This window comes from Oryctolagus cuniculus, chromosome 4 (genome assembly GCF_051225735.1).
Source record: "Oryctolagus cuniculus isolate XC-2025 breed Fujian yellow rabbit chromosome 4, ASM5122573v1, whole genome shotgun sequence".
Classification (NCBI taxonomy): domain Eukaryota; kingdom Metazoa; phylum Chordata; class Mammalia; order Lagomorpha; family Leporidae; genus Oryctolagus; species Oryctolagus cuniculus.
The window spans coordinates 64,277,673-64,300,594 of NC_142870.1; the positions used below are offsets into that span (position 1 = coordinate 64,277,673).

General features: G+C 35.3%; 1 protein-coding gene across 9 annotated transcripts in view; it reads left to right on the top strand.

The window, feature by feature from the left end:
• DZIP3 (DAZ interacting zinc finger protein 3) overlaps positions 1-22,922 on the top strand; it is an 84,366-nt gene that overhangs the window by 59,555 nt on the left and 1,889 nt on the right. For 5 of the 9 annotated variants that reach the window (XM_008266984.5, XM_070073168.2, XM_089330740.1 and 2 more), the window contains 10 exons: positions 1,371-1,439; positions 4,773-4,869; positions 6,404-6,507; positions 8,030-8,117; positions 11,483-11,584; positions 15,769-15,894; positions 18,583-18,725; positions 20,371-20,491; positions 20,992-21,135; positions 21,224-21,325. In XM_008266984.5, coding sequence (XP_008265206.1) covers positions 1,371-1,439; positions 4,773-4,869; positions 6,404-6,507; positions 8,030-8,117; positions 11,483-11,584; positions 15,769-15,894; positions 18,583-18,725; positions 20,371-20,491; positions 20,992-21,135; positions 21,224-21,325 — 1,096 coding nt within the window. Of the gene's footprint in view, positions 1-1,370; positions 1,440-4,772; positions 4,870-5,399; positions 5,489-6,403; positions 6,508-8,029; positions 8,118-11,482; positions 11,585-15,768; positions 15,895-18,582; positions 18,726-20,370; positions 20,492-20,991; positions 21,136-21,223; positions 21,326-22,922 lie in introns of those variants that run through there. The other 4 variants (XR_016232426.1, XR_016232423.1, XR_016232425.1 and 1 more) reach the window with 2 other exon arrangements.

Here is a 22,922-nt window from a genome sequence, read left to right on the forward strand (position 1 = left end):
CCTATTTTACATAAATTCTAATAAGCTTTTAATAAATGTCAAGATACTACTGTCCAATAAAATCCATATAATAAACTTGATGGCCAGCAAAATTGAGAACTTTAGATGTTTTATAAAAGAAAGCCCAATAATCAGACCCTCTTGACTATTACACAAGAAAAATAAAATAGAAGTTATGACTGCCTGAACATATAATGGTTCGTATCCTAGATGGATAGCACTGATTGTGCCTAGCTTATCCTCTATTATTTAATGATCCAATTTTTCTGAATTCTCTACTAGTTGTGATAACTCTTGTCACCCTCTTTAGGGGTAGACACTTTTCAACTCAGTGTATTTATTTCTGTATATCATAGTAGGGAAGCCAGTATTTCTTCACTTGAGAACACACCGCTTTTATAGTTACAGAGACTTGGTTTCTTTCCACTGCGTTGTTAGTCCAACCAAACATTGATTGTAAGTCTCTGTGGCTTCTAGGAAGCTTAAAGTAAGAGAAAGTAGTCTCTGAAACCTAATATTGAGCAGTCTAGCCATCCCTGAAGTCATTCTTTAAATATTTTAGCATGCCAATAATATATACTAACCAAGCTATTTAACGCAATAGTTTGGAGATATTAGAGACTTAAAGGAAATACACTTTTGCTAGAAATCTCTTCATGTTGAAGCTAATTAACAGGTTTATATAAAGACTTACTATGAAAAGAGATACAGTACTGCAAGGATGAACATTAAAAAACTGGTATGTGAATATGTTAACCAAAAGGTATTACTTTGCATTTCTTTCAGTGGTTTCTTATGTGGTAATTTTTAAACTGATCAGTGTTATGTTTTCTGATTTATATAAAATTTTCATTCTTTTTTATGATTAGGTCATATAAGTGCCAAGTTACATGTAATATATTTTAATTAAAATTTTTTTTTGCATATAGCTTCATTGCTTCTGTATTCAAGATCTGATTTCTTTGATTATTACCTTTGTCTTTAATAATTTGCTTAACAGCATAATAGTTCTTTAAGGAATTGAAAGTTTTCAATTTCCCGGTAGACTTAGAAAATCAGGAGATGTCATCTCTGTTCTCTAGTGGGGAAAGTACAAAGAGCTAAAGATGTTTTTCTAAATTGTTGAGCTGAAAACATAATACTTCTCTCTGGCCTTCTTTCTTTTCTTTTGGAAGTCAGGAAATTAGACAACAGAGACCAACACCAGACATTTCAAAATGACCAGGTGTATGAATTCAGTTACTGTTTTCAGGCTCAAGCTTTGTGGCCTAAAATGTACATTCATAATTTTCTCCTTAGCTACTGATAGAGCTGTTCTGACTGTGTTACTGAGAAATACTTTCCAACATTTTATCACTTTCTTTGCTTAGATTACAGCGTCAAATCCACGCTAAAGATAATGAAATCAAGAACCTTAAAGAGCAACTTTCCTTAAAAAGGTACAAATTTAGCTGTTTCTTTGGTTGCTGTGGTCTTTGAAATTGTTTTCATCTCAACATATTCTCAGTTGTGTAGCCATGTAATTCATCACTCAAATCGAGGTACTCTTCAGCATAATGTCCAGCGAATTAATAATTCCATAAGGACAGTAGGTGTTTTGAGAAAGGTGCTTTGAGAAAAGTGGGAGGCATGGTACCCTTAACTCTGGAAACTGCTGAGACAGATTGAATTATCAAAATTAAACTCCCACAAGAAACTTTTGTTAAGGACTAGAACTTAGGAGTTCTTCTTTCTGATTTCAAAACTGCAGGGTATAACTGCTTTGTGAAAGTGGCTAAGTTTTATTCTGATTCACTTGTTTTTGCCTGTCAGTAAGTTTTTCTTATAACAGCTTATCTGAGATGTAATTAATATAGCATAAAATTCATTCTTTTAAAATGTGCAGCTCATGGCTTTTTAATATATTCACAGAAGTATATACCCATCACCACTATTTTTTTTCTAGAATATTTTTATCATTCCTCTAAATATTATATATCCATTTGAAGTCATTCTCTAATTTTATCTCCTTCAGCCTATGACAACAACTATTCTACTTTCTGTCTCTATTTGCTTGTACTGGACATTTCATGAAATGAAATCATTTTTAATGGATACATATTTTCTCAGAGTTTGGATATACATTTTATCTTTAAATCAGTTGATGAATATTTTTGTCTTATCCCTGCTTTTTAAAAATTTGGCTACTAGAAAGAATGTTCTTATGAACAGTTAACTAGTTAACTTACATATAGTTCTGTTTTTTATGAACCTATTTCATGTGTCTTGGGTTTATACCAAAGAATAGAATTGCTGAACCATCAGTAAACTTTCTGTTCAGCATTTTGAGGAGTTGCCTAACTGTTTTCCAAGTGGTTGCATCATTTTACAGTCTAATTATATAGTGGTTCTGATTTCTCCATATTCTCACCAACACCTGTTAGATTGTCTGTTTTTATTTTATTATTGTATTATAAGTAAAGCGGTATACTATTTTGGTTATGATTTGCTTTTTATGAAAAATTATGTTGAGCATCTTTTCATATGCTTATTGGCCATTTGTGTCTCTTCTTGGGGAAATATCTCTTCAAATTCTTTCCTAATTTTAAGTTAATTTATCTCTTTATTCTGTTTTCAGAGTTTTTGGTGTGTTCTGGATGCAAATCTGTTATCAGATATATGATTTGCAGATTTTTTTTCATTCATTGGGTTCACTCTTGTTTTCCTAATGATGTCATTTACTTAGTAGTTTTAGTTTTAATAAAGTATTTTTTTCAAAATATTTAATGACCTAATAATCTCTCTTGTGTTAATATATCTGCTTGAATATTTTAGATTTTTTTTAAAAAGATTTATTTATTTGAAAGCTGGAGTTATAGAGAGAGGGAGAGAGAGAGAGAGGGAGAGGGAGAGAGGTCTTCCATCTGCTGGTTCACTCCCCAAATGGTCACAACCGCTGGAGCTGAGCCACTCTGAAGCCAGGAGCCAAGAGTTTCTTCCTGGTCTCCAAGGGGGTACAGGGGCCCAAAGACTTGGGCCATCATCCACTGCTTTCCCTGATGCATTAGCATGGAGCTGGATTGGAAGTAGAGCAGCCTGGACTCAAACTAGCATTCATATGAGGTGCCAACGTTGCAGGCCAGGAACCTAACCCACTATACCATAGTGCCGACCCCTGGTTTCTTTCCTACAATAAAACTGTCCTTAATGGTATTTACAATGTATTATAACCAAGATTCTCATCAGTGTTTATCAGATCCTCAATAATCCAAGGATTTATAATATAACATTAAGGATGCTTTTAAGGTGGCCCCTATTATAATGTTGTATATTTAAGTAACTATTTTCATTGAAGACAGTTTCATTTGTACCCTCAAATTCCGGGACTCAATTCCTATCACAGGATGGTGACATTGGATAGGAAAAAATAAAACTATAGGTAGCTGTTTTCCATAGTTCTCTGTAGAAGCAATATATTTACCGTTATCTTCTTTCTTCCCTCTCAAGCTCTAAAATTTCATTCTAAGGTGTTGAATGTGAGCATTGAAATAGTCAATAAAATAATTTAATGTAGTGACTCCACTTTATGACAAAAATAATAAAAACCCAGCTAAGTGCTATTGTTGAAATTATTAAAAGGGCTTAAAGAAATTTTATGTAAAATTTATTAGTCATAATAATAACCAACAATTATTTAGTACTTATATGCCAGATTCAAAATGCTTTATATGTATTATCTGAATGGATTTTCATAGCACATCTTTAAGGTAAGCAATAAAATTCTCTCCACTTTTATTTGCTGTCTTAATTTGGGCTGCTGTAACAAAATATCGTTGTCTTTGTGGTGTACAAATAACCTAAATTTATTTCTCACAATTATGAAGCCAGCGAAGTTCAAAATCAAGGTACTATAGATTCAGAGTCTGGTGAAAATCCATTTCCTCCTAGAGAGCTATTTACTCACTGAAGCCACACATGATGGAAGGGGCAAGGGAGCTCACTCAGACCTTGTTTATAAAGCAAGAATCCTGTTCTTGAGGTGCCCACCCTCATGAACTAATTACTCACCTCCCAAATGTACCTCTTCCTTAAACTTTGCCTTAGGGGTTGGAATTTTAACTTGGATTTTGAGGAATACAATTTCAGTCCATTTCACTTGACTAAGATTTTATATTAAAAAAAACATGTGGAGTTGGGCATGGTGCCATGGCTCACTTAATCCTTCTCCTGTGGCACCTGCATCCCATAGGGGCGCCGGGTTCTAGTCCCAGCTGCTCCTCTTCCAGTCAGCTCTCTGCTGTGGCCCGGGAAGGCAGTGGAGGATGACCCAAGTGATTGGGCCCCTGCACCCGCATGGGAGACCAGGAGGAAGCACCTGGCTCCTGGCTTCAGATTGGCACAGCGCTGGCTGTAGCGGCCATTTGGGGGGTGAACCAATGGAAAGAAGACCTTTCTCTCTGTCTCTCTCACTGTCTAACTCTACCTGTCAAATAAATAAGTAAAAAAAAAAAAAAAAAGTGGATCTGAGTTTCATTATTAGACAACTTGATTTTAAGTCCAAGCTTTTAATTATAACCCATATATTGATAACTTTAAAACTTATACATTCTGAAAAAAAAAGAAACACAGAAGAAAGCAGTGTTTTCTCTTTTTTTAAGTACTATATATGTTTTCTAAGCAATCATTTCTTACTCATTCTGTAGCTTGTACTTTCATCTTCCTGAACAAGATGAAAAAGACTGGCTGTCCTTGCTGTAGTGTTGCTAGCTCTTTAATGATCATGTTTGTTTCAGATCTCAGTGGGAAATTGAGAAACATAATCTGGAAAGCACAATGAAAACATACTTAAACAAACTGAATGCAGAAACTAGCAGAGCTTTAACAGCTGAGGTAAGGAAGAAGTTTTGGGGAGGGGGAGAGGGTATGAGAAGGAAGCTTACTCATGTACTAATATACTGAAGTATTGGGGAAAAATGTGGTTTTTTTTTTCTTATTGAACAAAATAAGACATTTTAGGATTGGCCAGGAAAACAGCTCAAACTCTTGTGCTATTTTGTCATTTTGTGTATGAATACTTGTTTTAATATATTGTTGTTTTCTTCAATGACTCCAACAAGTTGGTCCATTGCAGTCTGTATAGCAAACATAGACATCTTGAGAAAATGCTTATGAAGTAAGTTCACTAAGGCAAACTTCTAGGAATAATATTTCACTGCTGCTGTAGTATCTCCTTTCTCTGCTCCTTCCTATATAGAGCTTCCAAAGATAAACACACATTATAAATCCTAATGTCAAAAACCAACTTACTTTCCAGACCCCCAGAAAGTCACCCAATTTCTTCTAAGTTAGCTTAGAACACCACGGCTAGGGTTTCTCAAAAGAAATGTGATTGTATGTGTGTATGTAATTTTTATTTATAGATTACCAAACTTGGTATACAGTAAGATTCACATTTTTGGAGAGCTCGCTGACATTAAAAGCATTACAAACCTTCCCACCTCTGTCATGGGTAAGCTGTATTCTCTAGCAGAGTACTTGGAATTCTGAAGTCAACAACCAAGAATTGATACCTGAACATTGGAGAATGGTGACGGGATCCTACTAGCTTTTAACAAAAGAAAAGGCTCAGATTATATTAAAATTGGTGTTTGTATACTGTCAGGAAATTTCTTTCTGCTCCTGTTATTAATTTTAGAAAGGAAGAACTTACTAACACCTTAATGCTATCCAAGAATATAATTTTTAGTGAATGCTGAGTGATTGATAATTTAAAAAAAGAAATCTAAATGACTGCATCAGTAATGATGTGGTAAGGATTCCTTCTTTGTGAGAACTGTTGTACTTGATGATCTCCAAGCTCACACTTGGATCAAAGTGTATGTTTCTATATGTTCTGATTGTTTTTTACTACCTCTTCAACAATGGAGGGGTAGAGGGAGAAGTTTATAAATATGTAATTATGTATTATATATATACTACTACTTGTTTTGAGTGTTCTCAAACTTGGCTGCATATTAGTTTACCTCAACATTTTGAAAAAGCTAAAATTCCCAGACTATATCCAGTATCAGTTAACTTAGAATATGTAGAACGAAGGCAATATTTCCAGTTTCTGAGATGATTCCAGTATATGTGCAAATATGAAAATTAATGTTCTAGAATATTTATGAACCCAGTAGCCATTGAATAACAAAATTACAGAATTGCATTGAACTAAAAAACATTTATAATGTATCCTGAATGGGCTGGTCTGAGTGCAGTGGTGTTTACAACTAATATATCTTGAATGGTTAGGAAGTCAAGGTACTGTTTACCAAGATTGAAAAATACCTTAAAATTTACTTGTTGAGATGATTAAGAAGAGAATATTCATTTACAAGAAGGATACTTTCAACTTCTTTCTCTTTTTCTGAAAAATCTGTAGGTGTATTTCTTACAGTGTCGAAGAGATTTTGGTTTGCTTCATTTAGAGCAAACTGAAAAGGAGTGTCTCAGTCAGCTTGCCAGGGTAACTCACATGGCAGCGAGGTAAGCTTTCCCTCTTCCTTAGTATATCTTGAGTTGACAGATATTCACAAGTGTCTCCCAGGTAAACATAATCTGTTAGGTCTTTTTTTATATAATATTAGGAATCTTTGGAGTGAAGAAGTCGTTGTTTTTTTAAACTTCCAAAGTAAGTCATTGAGTTAATTTGATGCTCGTACTTTGTGGCTTAGCCAAAGCACCAAAAAAATCTACTGAGTACTGTAATAGCTGTAGATTATTCCCTTTATCCATAGTGAATAGATCAAAAGTCATAGAAATTTGAATGAATCCCACAAATTTACAAAACAAGGTAGATTCTAGCTGGAAAACTTTTATAATTGTTTTTCCCTTCTAGTTCTTGATTGTAATATCTTTGAAATACTTTTAGGAAAAAATAAGGATTAACATGAAATTCACTCTTTAAAAGTAGTTTCCTTCTATGCTATGAACAAGCAGTTTTCAAATGTTGAATAGATTGCCTGAAATTCTCCTTCCATTTATATTCTCAAATAATTAATTAAATTAGAATCTCTGGGCTCAAGAAATGATTTTTTTTTAATGGTGATGGTCATCATTGTTCTTTAATTCTAAAGAATCAGTATCCCTGATGTTTAGCAAGATTCCCAGGATATACTCAAAATATGCATTCAGATGAGGAAATACTGTTGTTAAGTGATCAGTCTATCTTTGCTGGCTACAGGGACAAAGGATATTGTATAATCTAGAATATCATGAAGACTTTATATAAAATGATATTAACGATAACTTATTCTGCTGTTTTAAAATTGTTATATTGGAAATACTCATGTGGGGGTGTTATAACAGCCACATGAAATGTTTCTCTGAGATATTGTAGACACCAAAGATCCTGAAGTGATTCCTCCTTAGTTATGTCATTAAATCATTTGGTGGGCATTGGTTAAATGGAGCTGCTGTACTTGTACAATTTATGCACTATGCAAAGACAGCTGTTTCACTCATCCTCTTATGAAGGGAACCTCTTTGTAATTTGCCCTTCGAGAAATGCTTTTTCTAATTTACAAAGGAGCCAGATAGGCCAGTCGTGTCAGAGACATCAGTGTTAATGTGGAGATAGTCCAAACCTGCTTCCAAGATGGGTAAACATTTTTGAGAATGTTGCTGCATCAGATGACTGAAGAAATTTCTCTGTTTAGCCTTCTTTGCTTTCCTACTACATTGGATTTATTCCTAGGCAAAGACTTTATAATTTGTTCTAAAACAAAATATTTCCAAGATAGATAAAAAAAAAAAAAAACTTGGTACATTGGAAGCATAAGTTATATTTGCTGTTGACAAAATTGTTACATATTACTAATTTTTATTTTTAATAGCAAGAGTTTCTGTGCATCTTTGTACTCATTTAAAATAATTGTTGGTGAGAGGAGATACTTTTATTGTTTTGTATTATTTACATATATGCCAGAGAATTTAATGGCAGTTTGTGGAAACTCAAGTGTTATATAAAAAGAAAGAGCTTTCTCTTGTGTCTCCTTTTCTACACCAGCAACCTAGAATCACTTCAATTAAAGGCTGCAGTAGATAGTTGGAATGCCATTGTAGCGGATGTTAGAAACAAGATTGCGTTCCTTAGGGTAAGTCCTGATGTACATTTAGAGTAAAATGGCAAAATATTATGGGTGGTGTATATATATATATATATTTTTAAATTTTATTTATTTATTTATTTGAGAAGCAGAGCTGAACCTATCCATAGCCAGGAACCAGGAGCTTCTTCCTGGTCTCCCACATGGTGTAGGAGCCCAAGCACTTGGGGCATTTTTCACTGCTTTCCCAGGCCGTAGCAAAGAGCTGGATCAGAAGAGAAGCATCCAGGACACAAACTAACACCCATATGGGATGCTGGCACTGTAGTCGGAGGGTTAGCCCAGTATACCACAGTGCTGGGCCCACCCCTGGTATATTTTTAAAGAAGACAACTCACATTAAAAGCAATTAGGAGGCCGGCGCCGCGGCTCACTAGGCTAATCCTCCGCCTAGTGGCGCCGGCACACCGGGTTCTAGTCCCGGTCGGGGCACCGGATTCTGTCCCAGTTGCCCCTCTTCCAGGGCCAGCCCTCTGCTGTGGCCAGGGAGTGCAGTGGAGGATGGCCCAGGTGCTTGGGCCCTGCACCCCATGGGAGACCAGGAAAAGCACCTGGCTCCTGGCTCCTGCCATCGGATCAGCGCGGTGCGCCGGCCGCAGCGCGCCGGCCGCGGCGGCCATTGGAGGGTGAACCATCGGCAAAGGAAGACCTTTCTCTCTGTCTCTGTCTCTCACTGTCCACTCCGCCTGTCAAAAAAAAAAAAAAAAAAAAGCAATTAGGAACAAACTTTAAGAAAGAACATTTCAGTTATCAAAGTTTATACTTTCAGTTTGAGATTGCTTTGAATACTGTTGTTGTAGATAATATCTAGACTCACGTGAAATATTTTGGATCCTTATTCCAAGAAACAATTAAACTCAAAAATTATGGCTCATGCCTAGTTTTCCTAGAATTACAAAACTAACTCTGCCTCAATCAAAAATAAATATTTTGGGGCCAGTGTTGTGGCTCAGAGTAAGCTGCAACTTGAGATGCTGGCATCCCATATGGGAGTATGGTTGGAGTCCTGGCTCCGCTGCTTCCAATCCAGCTTCCTACGGATGCACTTTGGAGGCATCAGGTACTTGGGTCTGGTCCCTGCCACTCATGTGGGAGACCCAGATGGAGTTTTCAGCTCCCAGCTACAGCCTGGACTAGCCTGACTGTTGCAGCCCATTGGGAGTGAACCAGCAGGTAGAAGATCACTCTGTCTTCTCTGCCTTTCAAAGATAAGTAAATCTTAAAAAAAAAAAAAAAAAAACAAACTTAGCTTTGATTAAGGATGTATTTACAGAAATAAAAGGAAAATCAAGTTGGTCTATATTAGTTTTTAGTCTTTTTATGGAACTGTTCCATTATAAAAAATAATTATTAATAGAATTAAGGTCACCCTAAAGATTGTTTAAAGAGTTAATCCACTGAATATTTGTTAATTAATTTGGTTTAAAGTCTTTTATATTTATATATTAAAATTGGTATATAATGTTGATTATTTTGTGATTTCACAACACTACCAGCAGAAAAATAATGACTCAGTTGTGAAGAGCTACTTGAAAGCACTGCAGACTTGACCAGCTTTCTCCTTGTGGTTTCTGCTGTTTTTTTTCCAGAGTCTTATTCAGTCTGTAGTGATGCTTAGCACTACAGGTTTATTCAGGTTTTGGCCTCCAAAGATCTGTCCCTTATTTTCTATCCCTGTTTTCTTCCATGTACTTGTCCTCTATATGGAAATCTCTTAGTATTTTTTGTAAGACTTTTTTTTAAGGCTCTTGTTGGGTGTTTAAAACAATAAGGTTAAGCAAAAATGGGGACAGTGCCAAAAAATGTTGAAAACATGTTGAGCTTCCAGGATTGTAGTGTTATTTTTAGCAAAATTGAAGATTTTAAAACATAGAGCTGGAGAAATTTAGGTAAATAGCTTTTTTTTTTTTTTTTTTTTTTTTGATAGGCAGAGTGGACAGTGAGAGAGAGAGAGACAGAGAGAAAGGTCTTCCTTTGCCGTTGGTTCACCCTCCAATGGCCGCCGCAGCCGGCACGCTGCGACCTGCGCACCGCACTGATCCGATGGCAGGAGCCAGGTACTTATCCTGGTCTCCCATGGAGTGCAGGGCCCAAGTACTTGGGCCATCCTCCACTGCACTCCCTGGCCACAGCAGAGAGCTGGCCTGGAAGAGGGGCAACCGGGACAGAATCCGGCGCCCCGACCGGAACTAGAACCCGGTGTGCCGGTGCCGCAAGGTGGAGGATTAGCCTAGTGAGCCGCAGCACCGGCCAGGTACATAGCTTTTGAGATAAGCAAAATATGTGTGTTTAATAAGTATTCTCAAAAATTTTCTTTGGGTTTTTTTCTTTTTATGTGTGTGTGTGTGTCTGTATATGAAGAAATGCTTTGAGATTTTATTTCAGCTTGAGATATTCTTGACAAAAACTATTTATAGTATATTCAGAGTGTATAATGTGATGATTTGATTTATAAATACATTGTGAAATGATTTCTACAAATGAACACATCAGTTGCCTCACATAGTTACCATGCTTTGAGGGTTTTTTCTGTTTTTTTTTTTTTAAAGTTTAAATCAGTTCATAATTGTACATATTTGTGGGGTAGAGTCCAGTAATTCAGTACATGTATAAAGTGTGCAATATTCAAATCAAGATAATTAGTATTTCCATCTTGTGTTTGGAGTCCATGAATCCTCTCTTTTAGTTCTTTGTCAAATATAGTAAATTAGAAACTCTAATCAGCCAACTGTGCTTTAGAACAGTGGAAGTTATTGTTCCTGTCTTACTGTATTTTAGTACCTGTTATCTAATACCCCTTTCTTGTGTTTCTAGTAATCACAATTCTACTCTCTTCTATAAAATCAGTGTTTTTTAACTTCCACATATAAGTAAAAATTTCTGTGCCAGGCTTATTTCACTTAGCATAAATCCTCCAGTTCTAGCTATTTTGCCACAAAAATAAAAACATACAGTGTTTTTCTTTCTGTGCCTGATATTTCATTTAACGTAATGTCTTCTGGTTTCATCCATTTGGCCATAGATGACCATCAAAAGCTGAAAATTATACAGACATTGAAAAATATTTGCAAGATTGTCAATGATGGGTCTGTGTTTCTTGTCAGTTAACACTTTTATAAAGATATTTACGTGTAAGGATAGTGATTTATATATTTCTTTTTTGTTTGGAACTTTTTATATTATTTCTAAAATATGTTGGGAATTGCTAGAAATTTTTATATTATTTCTAATTAATATAAAATATGTTGGGAATCACTACTCTGTATTATATTTTTCAAACTGCATTAAGTATTCTCATATACTGTTTCTTTAAACTTGAATGGGCTATAATACATTTCCTTTCCTTCTTCTAGACACAGTATAATGAACAAATCAACAAGGTAAAGCAAGGGTTTGCGCTGAGTACTTTGCCTCCAGTCCAGCTTCCTCCACCACCACCCAGTCCTGAGATTCTGGTAAGAAAGATGACATTTTTTTAAAAAATGACGATCTTTATTTTGATAAAAATAAATTCGGGCTCCAAAACTGAATATACAATATGGTTAATGTGTGTTCAGAATGAGGTAAACACATGTTGTGAATACTAGTAGCAAATTTTTCCACACCTACTAGTCACCAGATAATACAATTGGTTGGCTGGCTCAGCAGAAGCCAGTGCATTCTGTTGTATCCTGAAGTCTGAATGTTAGTGATTCATTTGTTATTATTCATCCTATCAATCTTACCTACATTACAAGATGTAACTAATGAATCTTCAGAATTCTTAATGTCCTCATATTACTATTGGATGACTGGAAATTCTCCACATAATCGTCCAGACAGCTGGACTTCACTCTTCCTCTTCTACCTTAGATGTTTTCCCTCCCATTTTATATATTAGTTTACCTTCAACAAAACATACAGCTCCTAGGAGCCTGTGGATCTTAATCAGATAAACTAATCTTTGTCCTATTTATATACTATTTATGCTACCTTTCTAGGAGACATAGTACTCTAACACAATAAATATATACAGCTTCTTAAAAGATCTCAAAGAAAGTACCATTTGATGATCATGTGTGCTATAATAAATCTGGTAGCAAGTAGAAAAGAAAGCTGTAAAATATTTGGGCTCAAATGGCTTGTAGAACTCTAAAAGTGTTATTTTTACTCATGTTTGAGTACAACAGTCAAAAATTATATTGAATTGATAATAGAACTAGTTACCTAGTGTGGTCATTGCACTGTACACATAAAATGTACACTTATTAACATGTTAATTAAAAATTTTAAAAATTAAAAAATTGAAGTTACATGAATTGTGTAGGATTATACTATTGGCTGGTGCTGCGGCTCAATAGGCTAATCCTCTGCCTGCGGCGCTATCACCCTGGGTTCTAGTCCCAGTCAGGGCGCCGGATTCTGTCCCGGTTGCCCCTCTTCCTGTCCAGCTCTCTGCTGTGGCCCGGGAGTGCAGTGGAGGATGGCCCAAGTCATTGGGCCCTGCACCTGCATGGGAGACCAGGAGAAGCACTTGACTCCTGGCTTTGGATCAAAAAAAAAAAAAAAAGGATTATACTATTTATTTCAGAATTTACAGCTAAAAGATTTTTGTCATATACAACATGAACTTTTGTTTAGATTGATAGTATTTCCTTTTAGATTGTTGGTCCAATTTGTTTCCATGGTAGCATACTTTTCTACACGTTGTTTTTCTAGGAAACCCCAAAGAGTCCCTACTGTTTTACCAGAAGAAACACATATTTTTTGAAGGATTTCTAAAGACCTTGTACCTTTTGTCCATATTCAAAATATCACCCATCAATATTCCCATAATTCTATATATAAAATGTTTGTAGAAGCTAGGTATAGGCCGGCACCATGGCTCACTAGGCTGATCCTCCATCTGTGGCGCCGGCACACCCGGTTCTACTCCCGGTCAGGGTGCCGATTCTGTCCCGGTTGCTCCTCTTCCAGTCCAGCTCTCTGCTGTGGCCCGGGAAGGCAGTGGAGGATGGCCCAAGTCCTTGGGCCCTGCACCCACATGGGAGACCAGGAGGAAGCACCTGGCTCCTGGCTTCGGATTGGCGCAGTGTGCCAGCCATAGCAGCCACTTCGGGGTGAACCAACGGAAAAAGGAAGACTTTTCTGTCTGGCTCTCTGGCTCTCTCGCTGTCTAACTCTGCCTGTCAAAAAAAAAAAAAAAAAAGAAGCTAGGTACACAAAGTTGTTCTCTAGATTTTCTTGTAAGCAGACCCTCATCAGCCTTGGCTGTTTGCTACCAGTGATACAGCTGAGAAACACAGTCAGACCTTGATTCCCTGACACTCCAAGCCTTTATCCCTTTGGATAAAGAGATGTGGCTTACCTGTTTAGTTAAGGGCTAAAACTGACAATGAGGCTCTGTGGCAGTTCATAAGCATGCCTTGCTAATAGTCTGAGTAGTACATGTGTATCTTTTATGCTTCCTAACAATAGTCACTGCTGTGCTTAGTCATGCATAACAATTGTGTTAAATTCTAAGCATCAGTGACCATTAAGCATCTGTAAAACAGTTTGAGAGAACAAATGCTTGAAATGTAACAGTGCTATTTGCTGTAAATTGAGGCAGTGTTGTGTAATTAAGTATAATAGGGAGGACTATGTGTGGAGCTGTAGTTGATCTTGGAAAAATCAGCCATTCTGAACTTTGATTTTCCCATGAATAAATTAGATGCCATACTAAATGATCTGATGACTAATGCCTTATCTATCTATGAGAGTCTAAGTGTTCTAAGGGCTGGTCACTAAAATATATAGTAATCTAACCTGAAAAGTCCAGTTAAAGTGAACTGTTCCCAGTTTAATCCAGTATTTTTTATATTTCATTATGTCTTGATATTGGGGCCCTGTCTGCTTAATCCTCAAAGTGTCAGGTAGTAGTGATTCTCAAAGAAAGCAGTACTATTGAGTTAGTGCCACCACTCATCCATTAATGTAAAAATTTTAGATTCTAAAAATTTGAAACATACATAAAAATAGTATAAGGGACCTTTGAGAACCCAAGAATGAGTCCCAACATTATGAACATTTTGTCAATCTTGTTTTCTCTTGTCTGCTTCTTCCTTTTAATTGGAATATTTTAAAGCAAATCCCAGTTATCATATAATTTCATAAATTTATACTTCAGGATATATCCTAAAAATTAGAAACTCTTGTTGGATATGATATCAACACTTGTTTCAACCTCAGAAAATTACATTTTTTAGTATCTAATTGTCCAGTTAGAATTATATTCCCCCAATTGTCTCAAAAATGTATTTCTCTTGTCTAGAAGGCAGTTTTTCTTTTACTGATATTAGCATTCTAATGCCACCCCAATCTATCCATTTTTAACTGCTCCATTGGCTTTGTACCTTCTTGTTTAGTGCAGTGTTGGCTTTTTTTTCTTATAATTTCAACAAATTGTTCTTTCACTCTTCCTTCTTTATGTTTTATGCCAATGCTAAGTCTAGCATTTGGTAGATGTTCAATAAATCTGTCCCGTTCTCTACTGCAGCCAACAAAGTATGTCTACCACTGATAACTATGAAGAGGGCTAGTTTTCCACAACCCCATCAAAGATAAAAAAACAGTCACAAGCATAACAACAATTTACTGTAGGAGAGTGTATACCTCAGGCCCATGCTTCTTCATCTTCCTGCTCTCCTGGGAGCTAAACATAACCTTGAGAAGCCATAAAATATAATGGAGAAAGTAGTATTTTCTTTGGATAATTTCATATTCTAATTCTAATTTCGGAGTAGCAGTATTAATCCACCAACCTAGACATTCACTAAGAATCTCCTTGCATCGTGCAGTGTTATTACAGTTGGGACAGAACCTTAAAGATCAACAAATCTAACACTCTCATGTTATAGATTAGGAACTTGGCATCCAGGGTTACACAGCGAGATAGAAAGAAAGCAGGGTTAGAACCCCAATTGCTATAGCTGGCACGCCTGCATCACTGGCATCCTGTATGGGCATTGGTTCATATCCCGGCTGCCTCTCTATTGGTCTAGCTCCCTGCTGACAGCCTGGGAAAGCAGTGGAAGATGGCCCAAGTGCTTGGGCCCCTGAACCCATGTGGGAGACCCGGAAGAAGCTCTTGACTTCTGGCTTTGAATGGGCCTAGCTCTGTCCCTGGCGGCCGTTTGGGGAGTGAACTAGCAGATGGAAGATTTCTCTGTCTGTAACTATGCCTCTCAAATAAATAAATAAATCTTTTTAAAAAAAGAAAAAAAGAACCCAGTTGCCTTCTTTCTTTTACAGTGCTCTTTTTAATACCTCACTGCCCTTTTCTTTTTCAGATATTAATATATTTAATTAATATTCTTACATTTGAGGTACTTCAATAAGTTTGTGGAAAATGGAATTAAAAGATAAGTTTTTCTTGATACAGAAAAAAATTTGAAATCCATGCAACTTTTTCATGATGCACATTTTTTCACCTAATTTTTGAAGATCCTTTTTACTTTGTTTTTAATGTGGTTTGTATATAGAATTCAGATCATTGTTTTCCCCCATATATTGCTCTATGAATTTAAATCTTTGCCTGTATGAATATTTAAATGCTTGTATGAATATCTAAATATGTGTTAGTTTAGAATTTTTATTTTTTTTACCTTTTCTATTTTAGATGCAGCAATTCTTAGGAAGACCCCTTGTGAAAGACTCTTTCTTTAGACCCATATTTACTGTTCCTCAAATGCCTGCTGTTTGCCCTGGAGTTATCTCAGCAGCAGCCCCACCTAGAGCTCCTCTGGTAATGACAGCCTTTCTTTCTTTCTTTTTTTAATTTTTAATTACTTTTTAACAGATTCAGTATGCTTTGTAAATGCAATTCTAAGAACTTAATGATATTCCCTTCCTCCATCCCTCCTACCCTCTTTTCTTCTCCTTTTCTTTTTTTTTAGTTTTTGAGATAACATATTTTAAACTTACATTATGGTAGAAAAGGCTTCCTATGCTGTATAAGAACCTGAACAAGTAAAAAGCAAAAGGACCCTAGTTTAGTGGGCTTATAGACAACAGCCATAAACAATAATTGAAGGTAAAAATGACCATTTCACCTGTATACAGTAAATATTAAAGTAATGACAGATCACTTAAACTTTAGTAGTATAACATTCTTAACCATTAGTTTCACTATATTTTATAAAACTGTATTTACAGCCTTTCTTGGTGGAATAGATATTAGCTAATTTATCATTAAAGTGGGCTTCATGAATATCTTATCTTTGTTCATTTATTTTCTATGATAATGATGCTGATGGTGATGTTGGTAAATGAATAAGTATTTCCTGTGAATCACTGAACTAAAGATAATACATATATTTAACTATTTCATTAACTGATATTAGCTTACTTCAGTTCTTACAGTTACAGTTTTGCTTCTGTAACAGGCAGCAATCTAAAATATTTAGATATTTTTAATAAATTATTTTAGTATGATTGTTGGATAGATTGAAAGGGAAAAAATCGAGTCACAAGAAACTAATTCATACCACAAAACTGAAAAAAAATTTTATTTACAAACACATGTACATGTATACTCACAGTAGGTCAGTGTTTCAGCTGTCTATAAACAGACAATATAAATAGCATCACAATGAAATACTTACCATAAACTTAGAAATCTTCCTAGCTACAAATAGCCAGATAAGATTCATCCAAACCTGAAGAAGAAATAAAGACATATAAAACCCCTAGAATTATTAGTAGTAGTCTTGGCTAAGGTAATTTTATTTTATTAAAAGCAAAATTTTTTTTCTAAAACAATGACATTAGGGGCAGCAGTTTGGTGCAGCGTGTTAAAGCCACAACATCCATATGGGCTGTGGTTCCTGTCCCAGCTGCTCCACTTCTGAATAAGCTCCCTGCTAATATAATGGGAGAGCAGCGGAGAATGGCTCAAGTCCTTGGGCCCCCGCACCCACGTGGGAGACCCAGAAGAAGCTCCTGGCTCTGGTCTTCGGATCAGCCCAGCTCTGGCCATTGTGGCCATCTGGGGAGTGAGCCAGTGGATAGCAGACCTTTCTGTCTGTCCCTCTCTCTGTAACTCTGCTTCTCAAATAAATAAATAATGTCTTAAAAAGAATGATGTTAATTATAATTAACATTTTTTTTCTTTTTTTAAGATTTATTTATTTGAAAGAATGACAGAAAGGGAGACACAGGACAGAGATTCTAATATGTATTTTCCTATAAGTACATTCTAGGCAGTTGTTTATTTTTATTTGTTTTCTTTTTTAAGAATAGTACCTATACACTACTAATGGTTGCTTCTTGAAATATGTAGGGAAATGGACTCATATTCTAGAGGCTACTTGTACTCAAGCAAAGATGTATATAAACCTCAAAATGTTAAATAAGTACCATAACTTATCATTAAGAAACTATACTATTGCTCATCTAGTTTGCTTACACACGATTCTGTAAGAAACTATGATAAAATTTTATTGAAAACGTTAGAATACCTTATAATTCTAATGTAATTATTCTCATTTAAAAAAAACTTACAAGAAAAACTTAATATTGAGGCAAATCCAAACTTTTGGGCAGTGTTCTAATCCTTCTTTACTAGATTTTGTTCAAGTTATTTCAGTGATTGCTTGTACTTGTAATTTTTCATGTGTTAAAGTATTTGAAAATAACCCATAGAGCCTTTCATAGAGCCTTTGGCAAAAGATACCACACATATAATTATCTTAGAATTTTAATTGTTCTAAGAAGGAACTACCATAAAATATGTAGAAACTTCGTTGGATTCATGTCTCAGAGATTTCACTGTAAATTACACACCACCTTTGTCTACAACATTCTTGAGACATCGGACTGAGCAATTCTAATAGTTTTCCCATTTTTGTTTAGTTGTTTGAATTTCAGCTTAATTGTTTTCTAATTATAAAAGTATATATATCAATTAAAAATAATATAGAAATATACAAACAGAAAAGCAAAATTGCTCCTATACTTGAATCCCTTGGAAGTTCACCACTGTTCCCAGAGTGTTATATAACTTCTAAACTTTTTTCTGTGAGTATGAATATATATAAATAATACATAAATATCATCTAATATAAAACAAGTCATAACATATTCTACCACAGATTTTTTTAACTGAACGTGTTTCATGGACATCTCTCATACTTAAATATATAGGTCTATTGTTAGAAATTGGGTAAGATGTGCCGTAATTTATTTACTTTTTCACCTACTTGCAGTTTCCAGTTTTTCCCCTACAAAAAATATATATAGCGTTAAACATCCTGCATGTATTTTTGGTGCATATCTGTAATTACTGAAGCAAGCTCATATTATTATTAAAATAAGTTAAAATACTTGTAAACATTGAGCTAGTTAAGAAAAAAATCCACGTCAGTCAAATTGTTGATGTGAGTGTAACTTCTTAATAATTGAGGCCGACGGATGATAACTCTGCTTCTTATAGATGACTGGCATAGCCTGGACTATGCCAGCACCTGTGGGGGAAAATGTGCTTCCTGGTGCAAGTCTGGGAAGTGATCCTTCTTCCGTGATGAATTGGGAGAGGCTTACAGACAGACTGAAAACTGCCTTTCCACAACAGACCAGGTACCATAGTTTTTTTATGTAGTGATGAGTACAGATCATTTTCTGTGGTTTCCATAGCCATACTTATGACAAGATCCTTCCATGTACATAAAACATGTGCAGATAGCACTATACCATGAGCCGGGTAAAGAAAATTAAGTTTACCAAGAACAGATAATGGTCAATAGAAATATTAAGCTTCTTTACTAATGTTGTTCACTTTAAGTCATGAGAGAATAACCTTTTAAATTTAGATTTGTTAATTAACTGAAAGTACAACTAGTTGAAAACCTATCCAATTGTAGTGACACTAGCTACAGTAATTATCTTAATAACCTATTTCCAAAGTGAATTTTAGGTTGCCTGTATGCTACATAAGCCCAAACACCATCAGGATTTACTTTCCTTAATTTTACTGAGGTTTCTTCTAATTCCTTTGTTAGAGAACACAGTTAAATGCAGAAAATTATGATTTTATAGTCTCACTTCAGCAGAAAGATGCTTAATTCTCCTTTTACACAAATGAAATTTCTTTTCACCTTATATCTTAAAGAAACACTTCTAGTTTACAGTGTTCTCATTTGAAGACCAAGATGTTTTTTAAAAATATATTCTATTGGTATTAGATATTTTTGAAAATTTCAGAATAGTGAATACATAACAAAATAGAACTATAATTATTATAAATAGATATGTATTAAATGATTAAGTCATGAAGTGAAATAATTATATAAAGCTGATGACATGATGTTTCATTTGAGAAACAATATTTCCTCCTGCCTTGTCTTACCAAAAATGTATATGTAGGCTTTGGCTCAGTGAACCTTGAGAACTAAACAAGAACATACTAAATAAAATAATGTGGGTTCTTTATCATATAAAGCCATGTCTTTTAAGCTTTTTCCTTTTCTGTTTAATTTTTGTTTTCTGTTCAAGTTTTATAAAAGTAAAACTATTAACACTGATAAAGAAGAATGAAACCAATACCATAGTTAAAACGCAGTATTTTAGTCTACATAAGTAAATATTTGAGCTATAAAGATATCACTGCATTAATAAGTAGATAAACTCAATATTCACATAGTGAGCTCTCAAATACAAAGTTAAACACTCTTCATAAAACAAAAGTATGTGCTAAACTTTGTCTTCCATGAACACATTAATACTATCAAATGTACACAATAAGGAGTTTTCATTTGATTTAAGATAAATGCAGATGGATCTGTGATCATGTTTTAAAATGTTTGTTTATTTGAGAGGCAAAGAGAGACAGAGAGAAAACAAAAGAGAGAGAGAGAGCTCCCAGCTGCTGGGATTCCTCAAATGCCCAAAAGGGTCAAGGAGCTGGGAACTCAATCCAGATCTCCCACCAAGGTGGTAGGAGCCCTATTACTTGAACCATCACCAATGTCTCCCAGGATCTGCATTAGTAGGAAGCTGAAGATGGGAGCCAGAGCCAGGTATCAAACCCAGGTATGCTGGTATGGGATTCAGGAATCTTAATCACTAGACAAAACACCTTTCCACGTGATCATGCTTTTAGATCGAAGATCTAAAGAGTCACATCTGTCAACCACAGTGATACAATAAGATGTTACATCTCATTTGGAAGGCATATCCTCAAGGCAATAGGGAAAATTACTACTCTTCCCTTTATCCCTCGCAGAAAAGACCTTGCAGATTTCTTAAGAAGATTGAAGGATGCTCATGGGAAGTCCTTATCTGGATTAACATTTGATGAAATTGTTTACAAGATTTCCCAATTTATTGACCCAAAAAGATCTCAGGTAAGAACAAACAACAGCAGCAAAATAGAACAAATTGTATCTCCCTACCCTTATCTCTAGTAGTTAGATGTTTTAATTATCTCCATAACAATTTCAGAAAATCTTAACTTCTCATATTAAATCATCAATTAACAGTAAGTAATTAAACAAATTCAACTTGACAGATGATGCCAGAAATCGTTTTTGAAAGAGCTATCACTTGATTATTCTAGAATAAAATTGACACCCATGGAATTTACTCTGTGTTATTTTGAATGATCCCAAACAGAGACATTGTTTCTAATCTTCTGGAAAGAGTTATTTTAATTAAAAGAACATCTGTGGTTATTTTTGTCTGTACCTAGCTTTGAGTTATAAGTATTGCCAATATTTTGTTTCAAGATTTCTCATGAATCTTATTACTTGACCTTTTACTAAATCTTGTTATACCTGTTCTGTGCTATTTAGTTCTTACTACTTTAGAATAATTCTTTTAAAAAGTATAATTTTCTATTTTTCAGAGTCAAGGAAAATCAGTACCAAATGGTAATTGTGTTTCACCTAGCCATTCTCCATCACAATCTAACACTGCCCAGCCCCCAAAAGCAGCCTGGAGGCCTCTTAGTTCACAAGATTCTGCCACATGGGAAGGAGCCAATAACTTGGTGAGACTGAAATAATTGATTCTGTACACACTTAGAAATTGTTAAAATAAATAAATAAATAAATTTTAATTGTATAAATTTTCTCCAGGAGGCAGAGGAGGAGGAAGAAGAACCTTGTGTGATCTGTCATGAGAATCTGTCTCCAGAAAACCTTTCAGTTTTGCCTTGTGCTCACAAATTTCACTCTCAGGTAACTCTTTAAACTTGTTCTGTTAATGTTTTATCATTAATCAGCCAAGAGAGATCCGTACTGCATTACTTAAAATCACATACATATATCATTGCCATGTCATGTATTCCACTAGGATAATTCTGTAATTTTGTATACCACACAGAAATATTCATACCTTTTGCCTCTTTATATAGCCTGTGGCAGGCTTTCTTAGATCTCTATTTGCCATCCAGGAGAACAACATAAAGATAACATAAGATGGTACAAAGTAGACGGAATTCCCTTGAATAGAACTAGGAGACATGTTGGTTGGTATGGAATTTTACTGGCAGAACTAGCAGCAGTGCTATTTTACCTTGAAATAATATAAATTACACATAGGATCCTTTGTCTATATCTCATGATGGCTCTCTATCATTATGAAGCATGAGTTACCATAACAGTCTTCTGTGTTTGTAGGTTTGAGATTTGATTTTAGAAAAACATGAGACTGACCTAGGCTTTGTTGATTCTGTGCATTTGTGTAGATTATTTCTTGGTGTTGCTGGCTGTGCACATGTTAACTGATACAAAATTAATAGACTGAGTCTTGTATTGCAGAGATATAAATTGAAGGAGGAAAATGTAATCTACCCAAGAAAGTCTTCTCAGTAAAGTGAACAATAGCATGCTCCTTCAAGCCATAGTAGTAAAACATCATTTCAAAGATATACAATCACAGTAGAATTATATTTTACACATCATCTAATATGAAGAGATGTACAGAAAATGGCTAATCCCAAAATATCTCCAAGGAAAGATACTTAACCACCTGACTTTCCCATTTTGAAGTTTTAGAAGTTCTAGTCATTTAGAAAAAAATGATTTAACAAATTTTTATTGTATTCTTTGCCATTGGCCATTGAACAGAACACACATAATTCATTCAGTTAGTGAACCTTCCTTATAATACTTGATCATTTCTATTTTGACCTTGCTATCCATTATTCATACAGATAAAAATGATTTGTGCTTGGAGAGTCAGTATTCAAGCCAATAGTTTAATAGGTAGTTCACAGCCAAAGATTGCTACTGTTTTCATAAAACAATCTGAGAACTATATTTTGGGATTTTTAACTTTAGAACACCACAAGTACTTCATGCCCGGTATTGGTATCTTTTGTGTCTGTAATTATAACTTTTTCTGAATTATAAGTAGGAACAATGTATAAGAAAATAAAGTAGAGAGAATATAACAAATTTCCTCAATCTCTTTACCAGAAAGGATTGCTAGTCTTCCTATAAATTGGGACTGAGGAAAGAATCTTTATAGAATAAAATGGCTGAAATATGTTTAGCAGCTACCAGCTATTTATAACCTCAGCAAACCACAGAGAGGTATCATATTTGTGGAAGTTATCATGGCGGGGCCGGCACTGGGGCACAGTGGGTTAACGCCCTGCCTTGAAGCACTGGCATCCCAAATGGGTGCCGGTTCGAGACTCAGCTGCTCAACTTCGATCCAGCTCTCTGCGATGGCCTGGAAAAGCAGTGCAAGAGGGCCCAAGTCCTTGGGCCCCAGCACCCGTGTGGGAGACCCGGAAGCTCCTGGCTCCTGGTTTATGATCAGCACAGC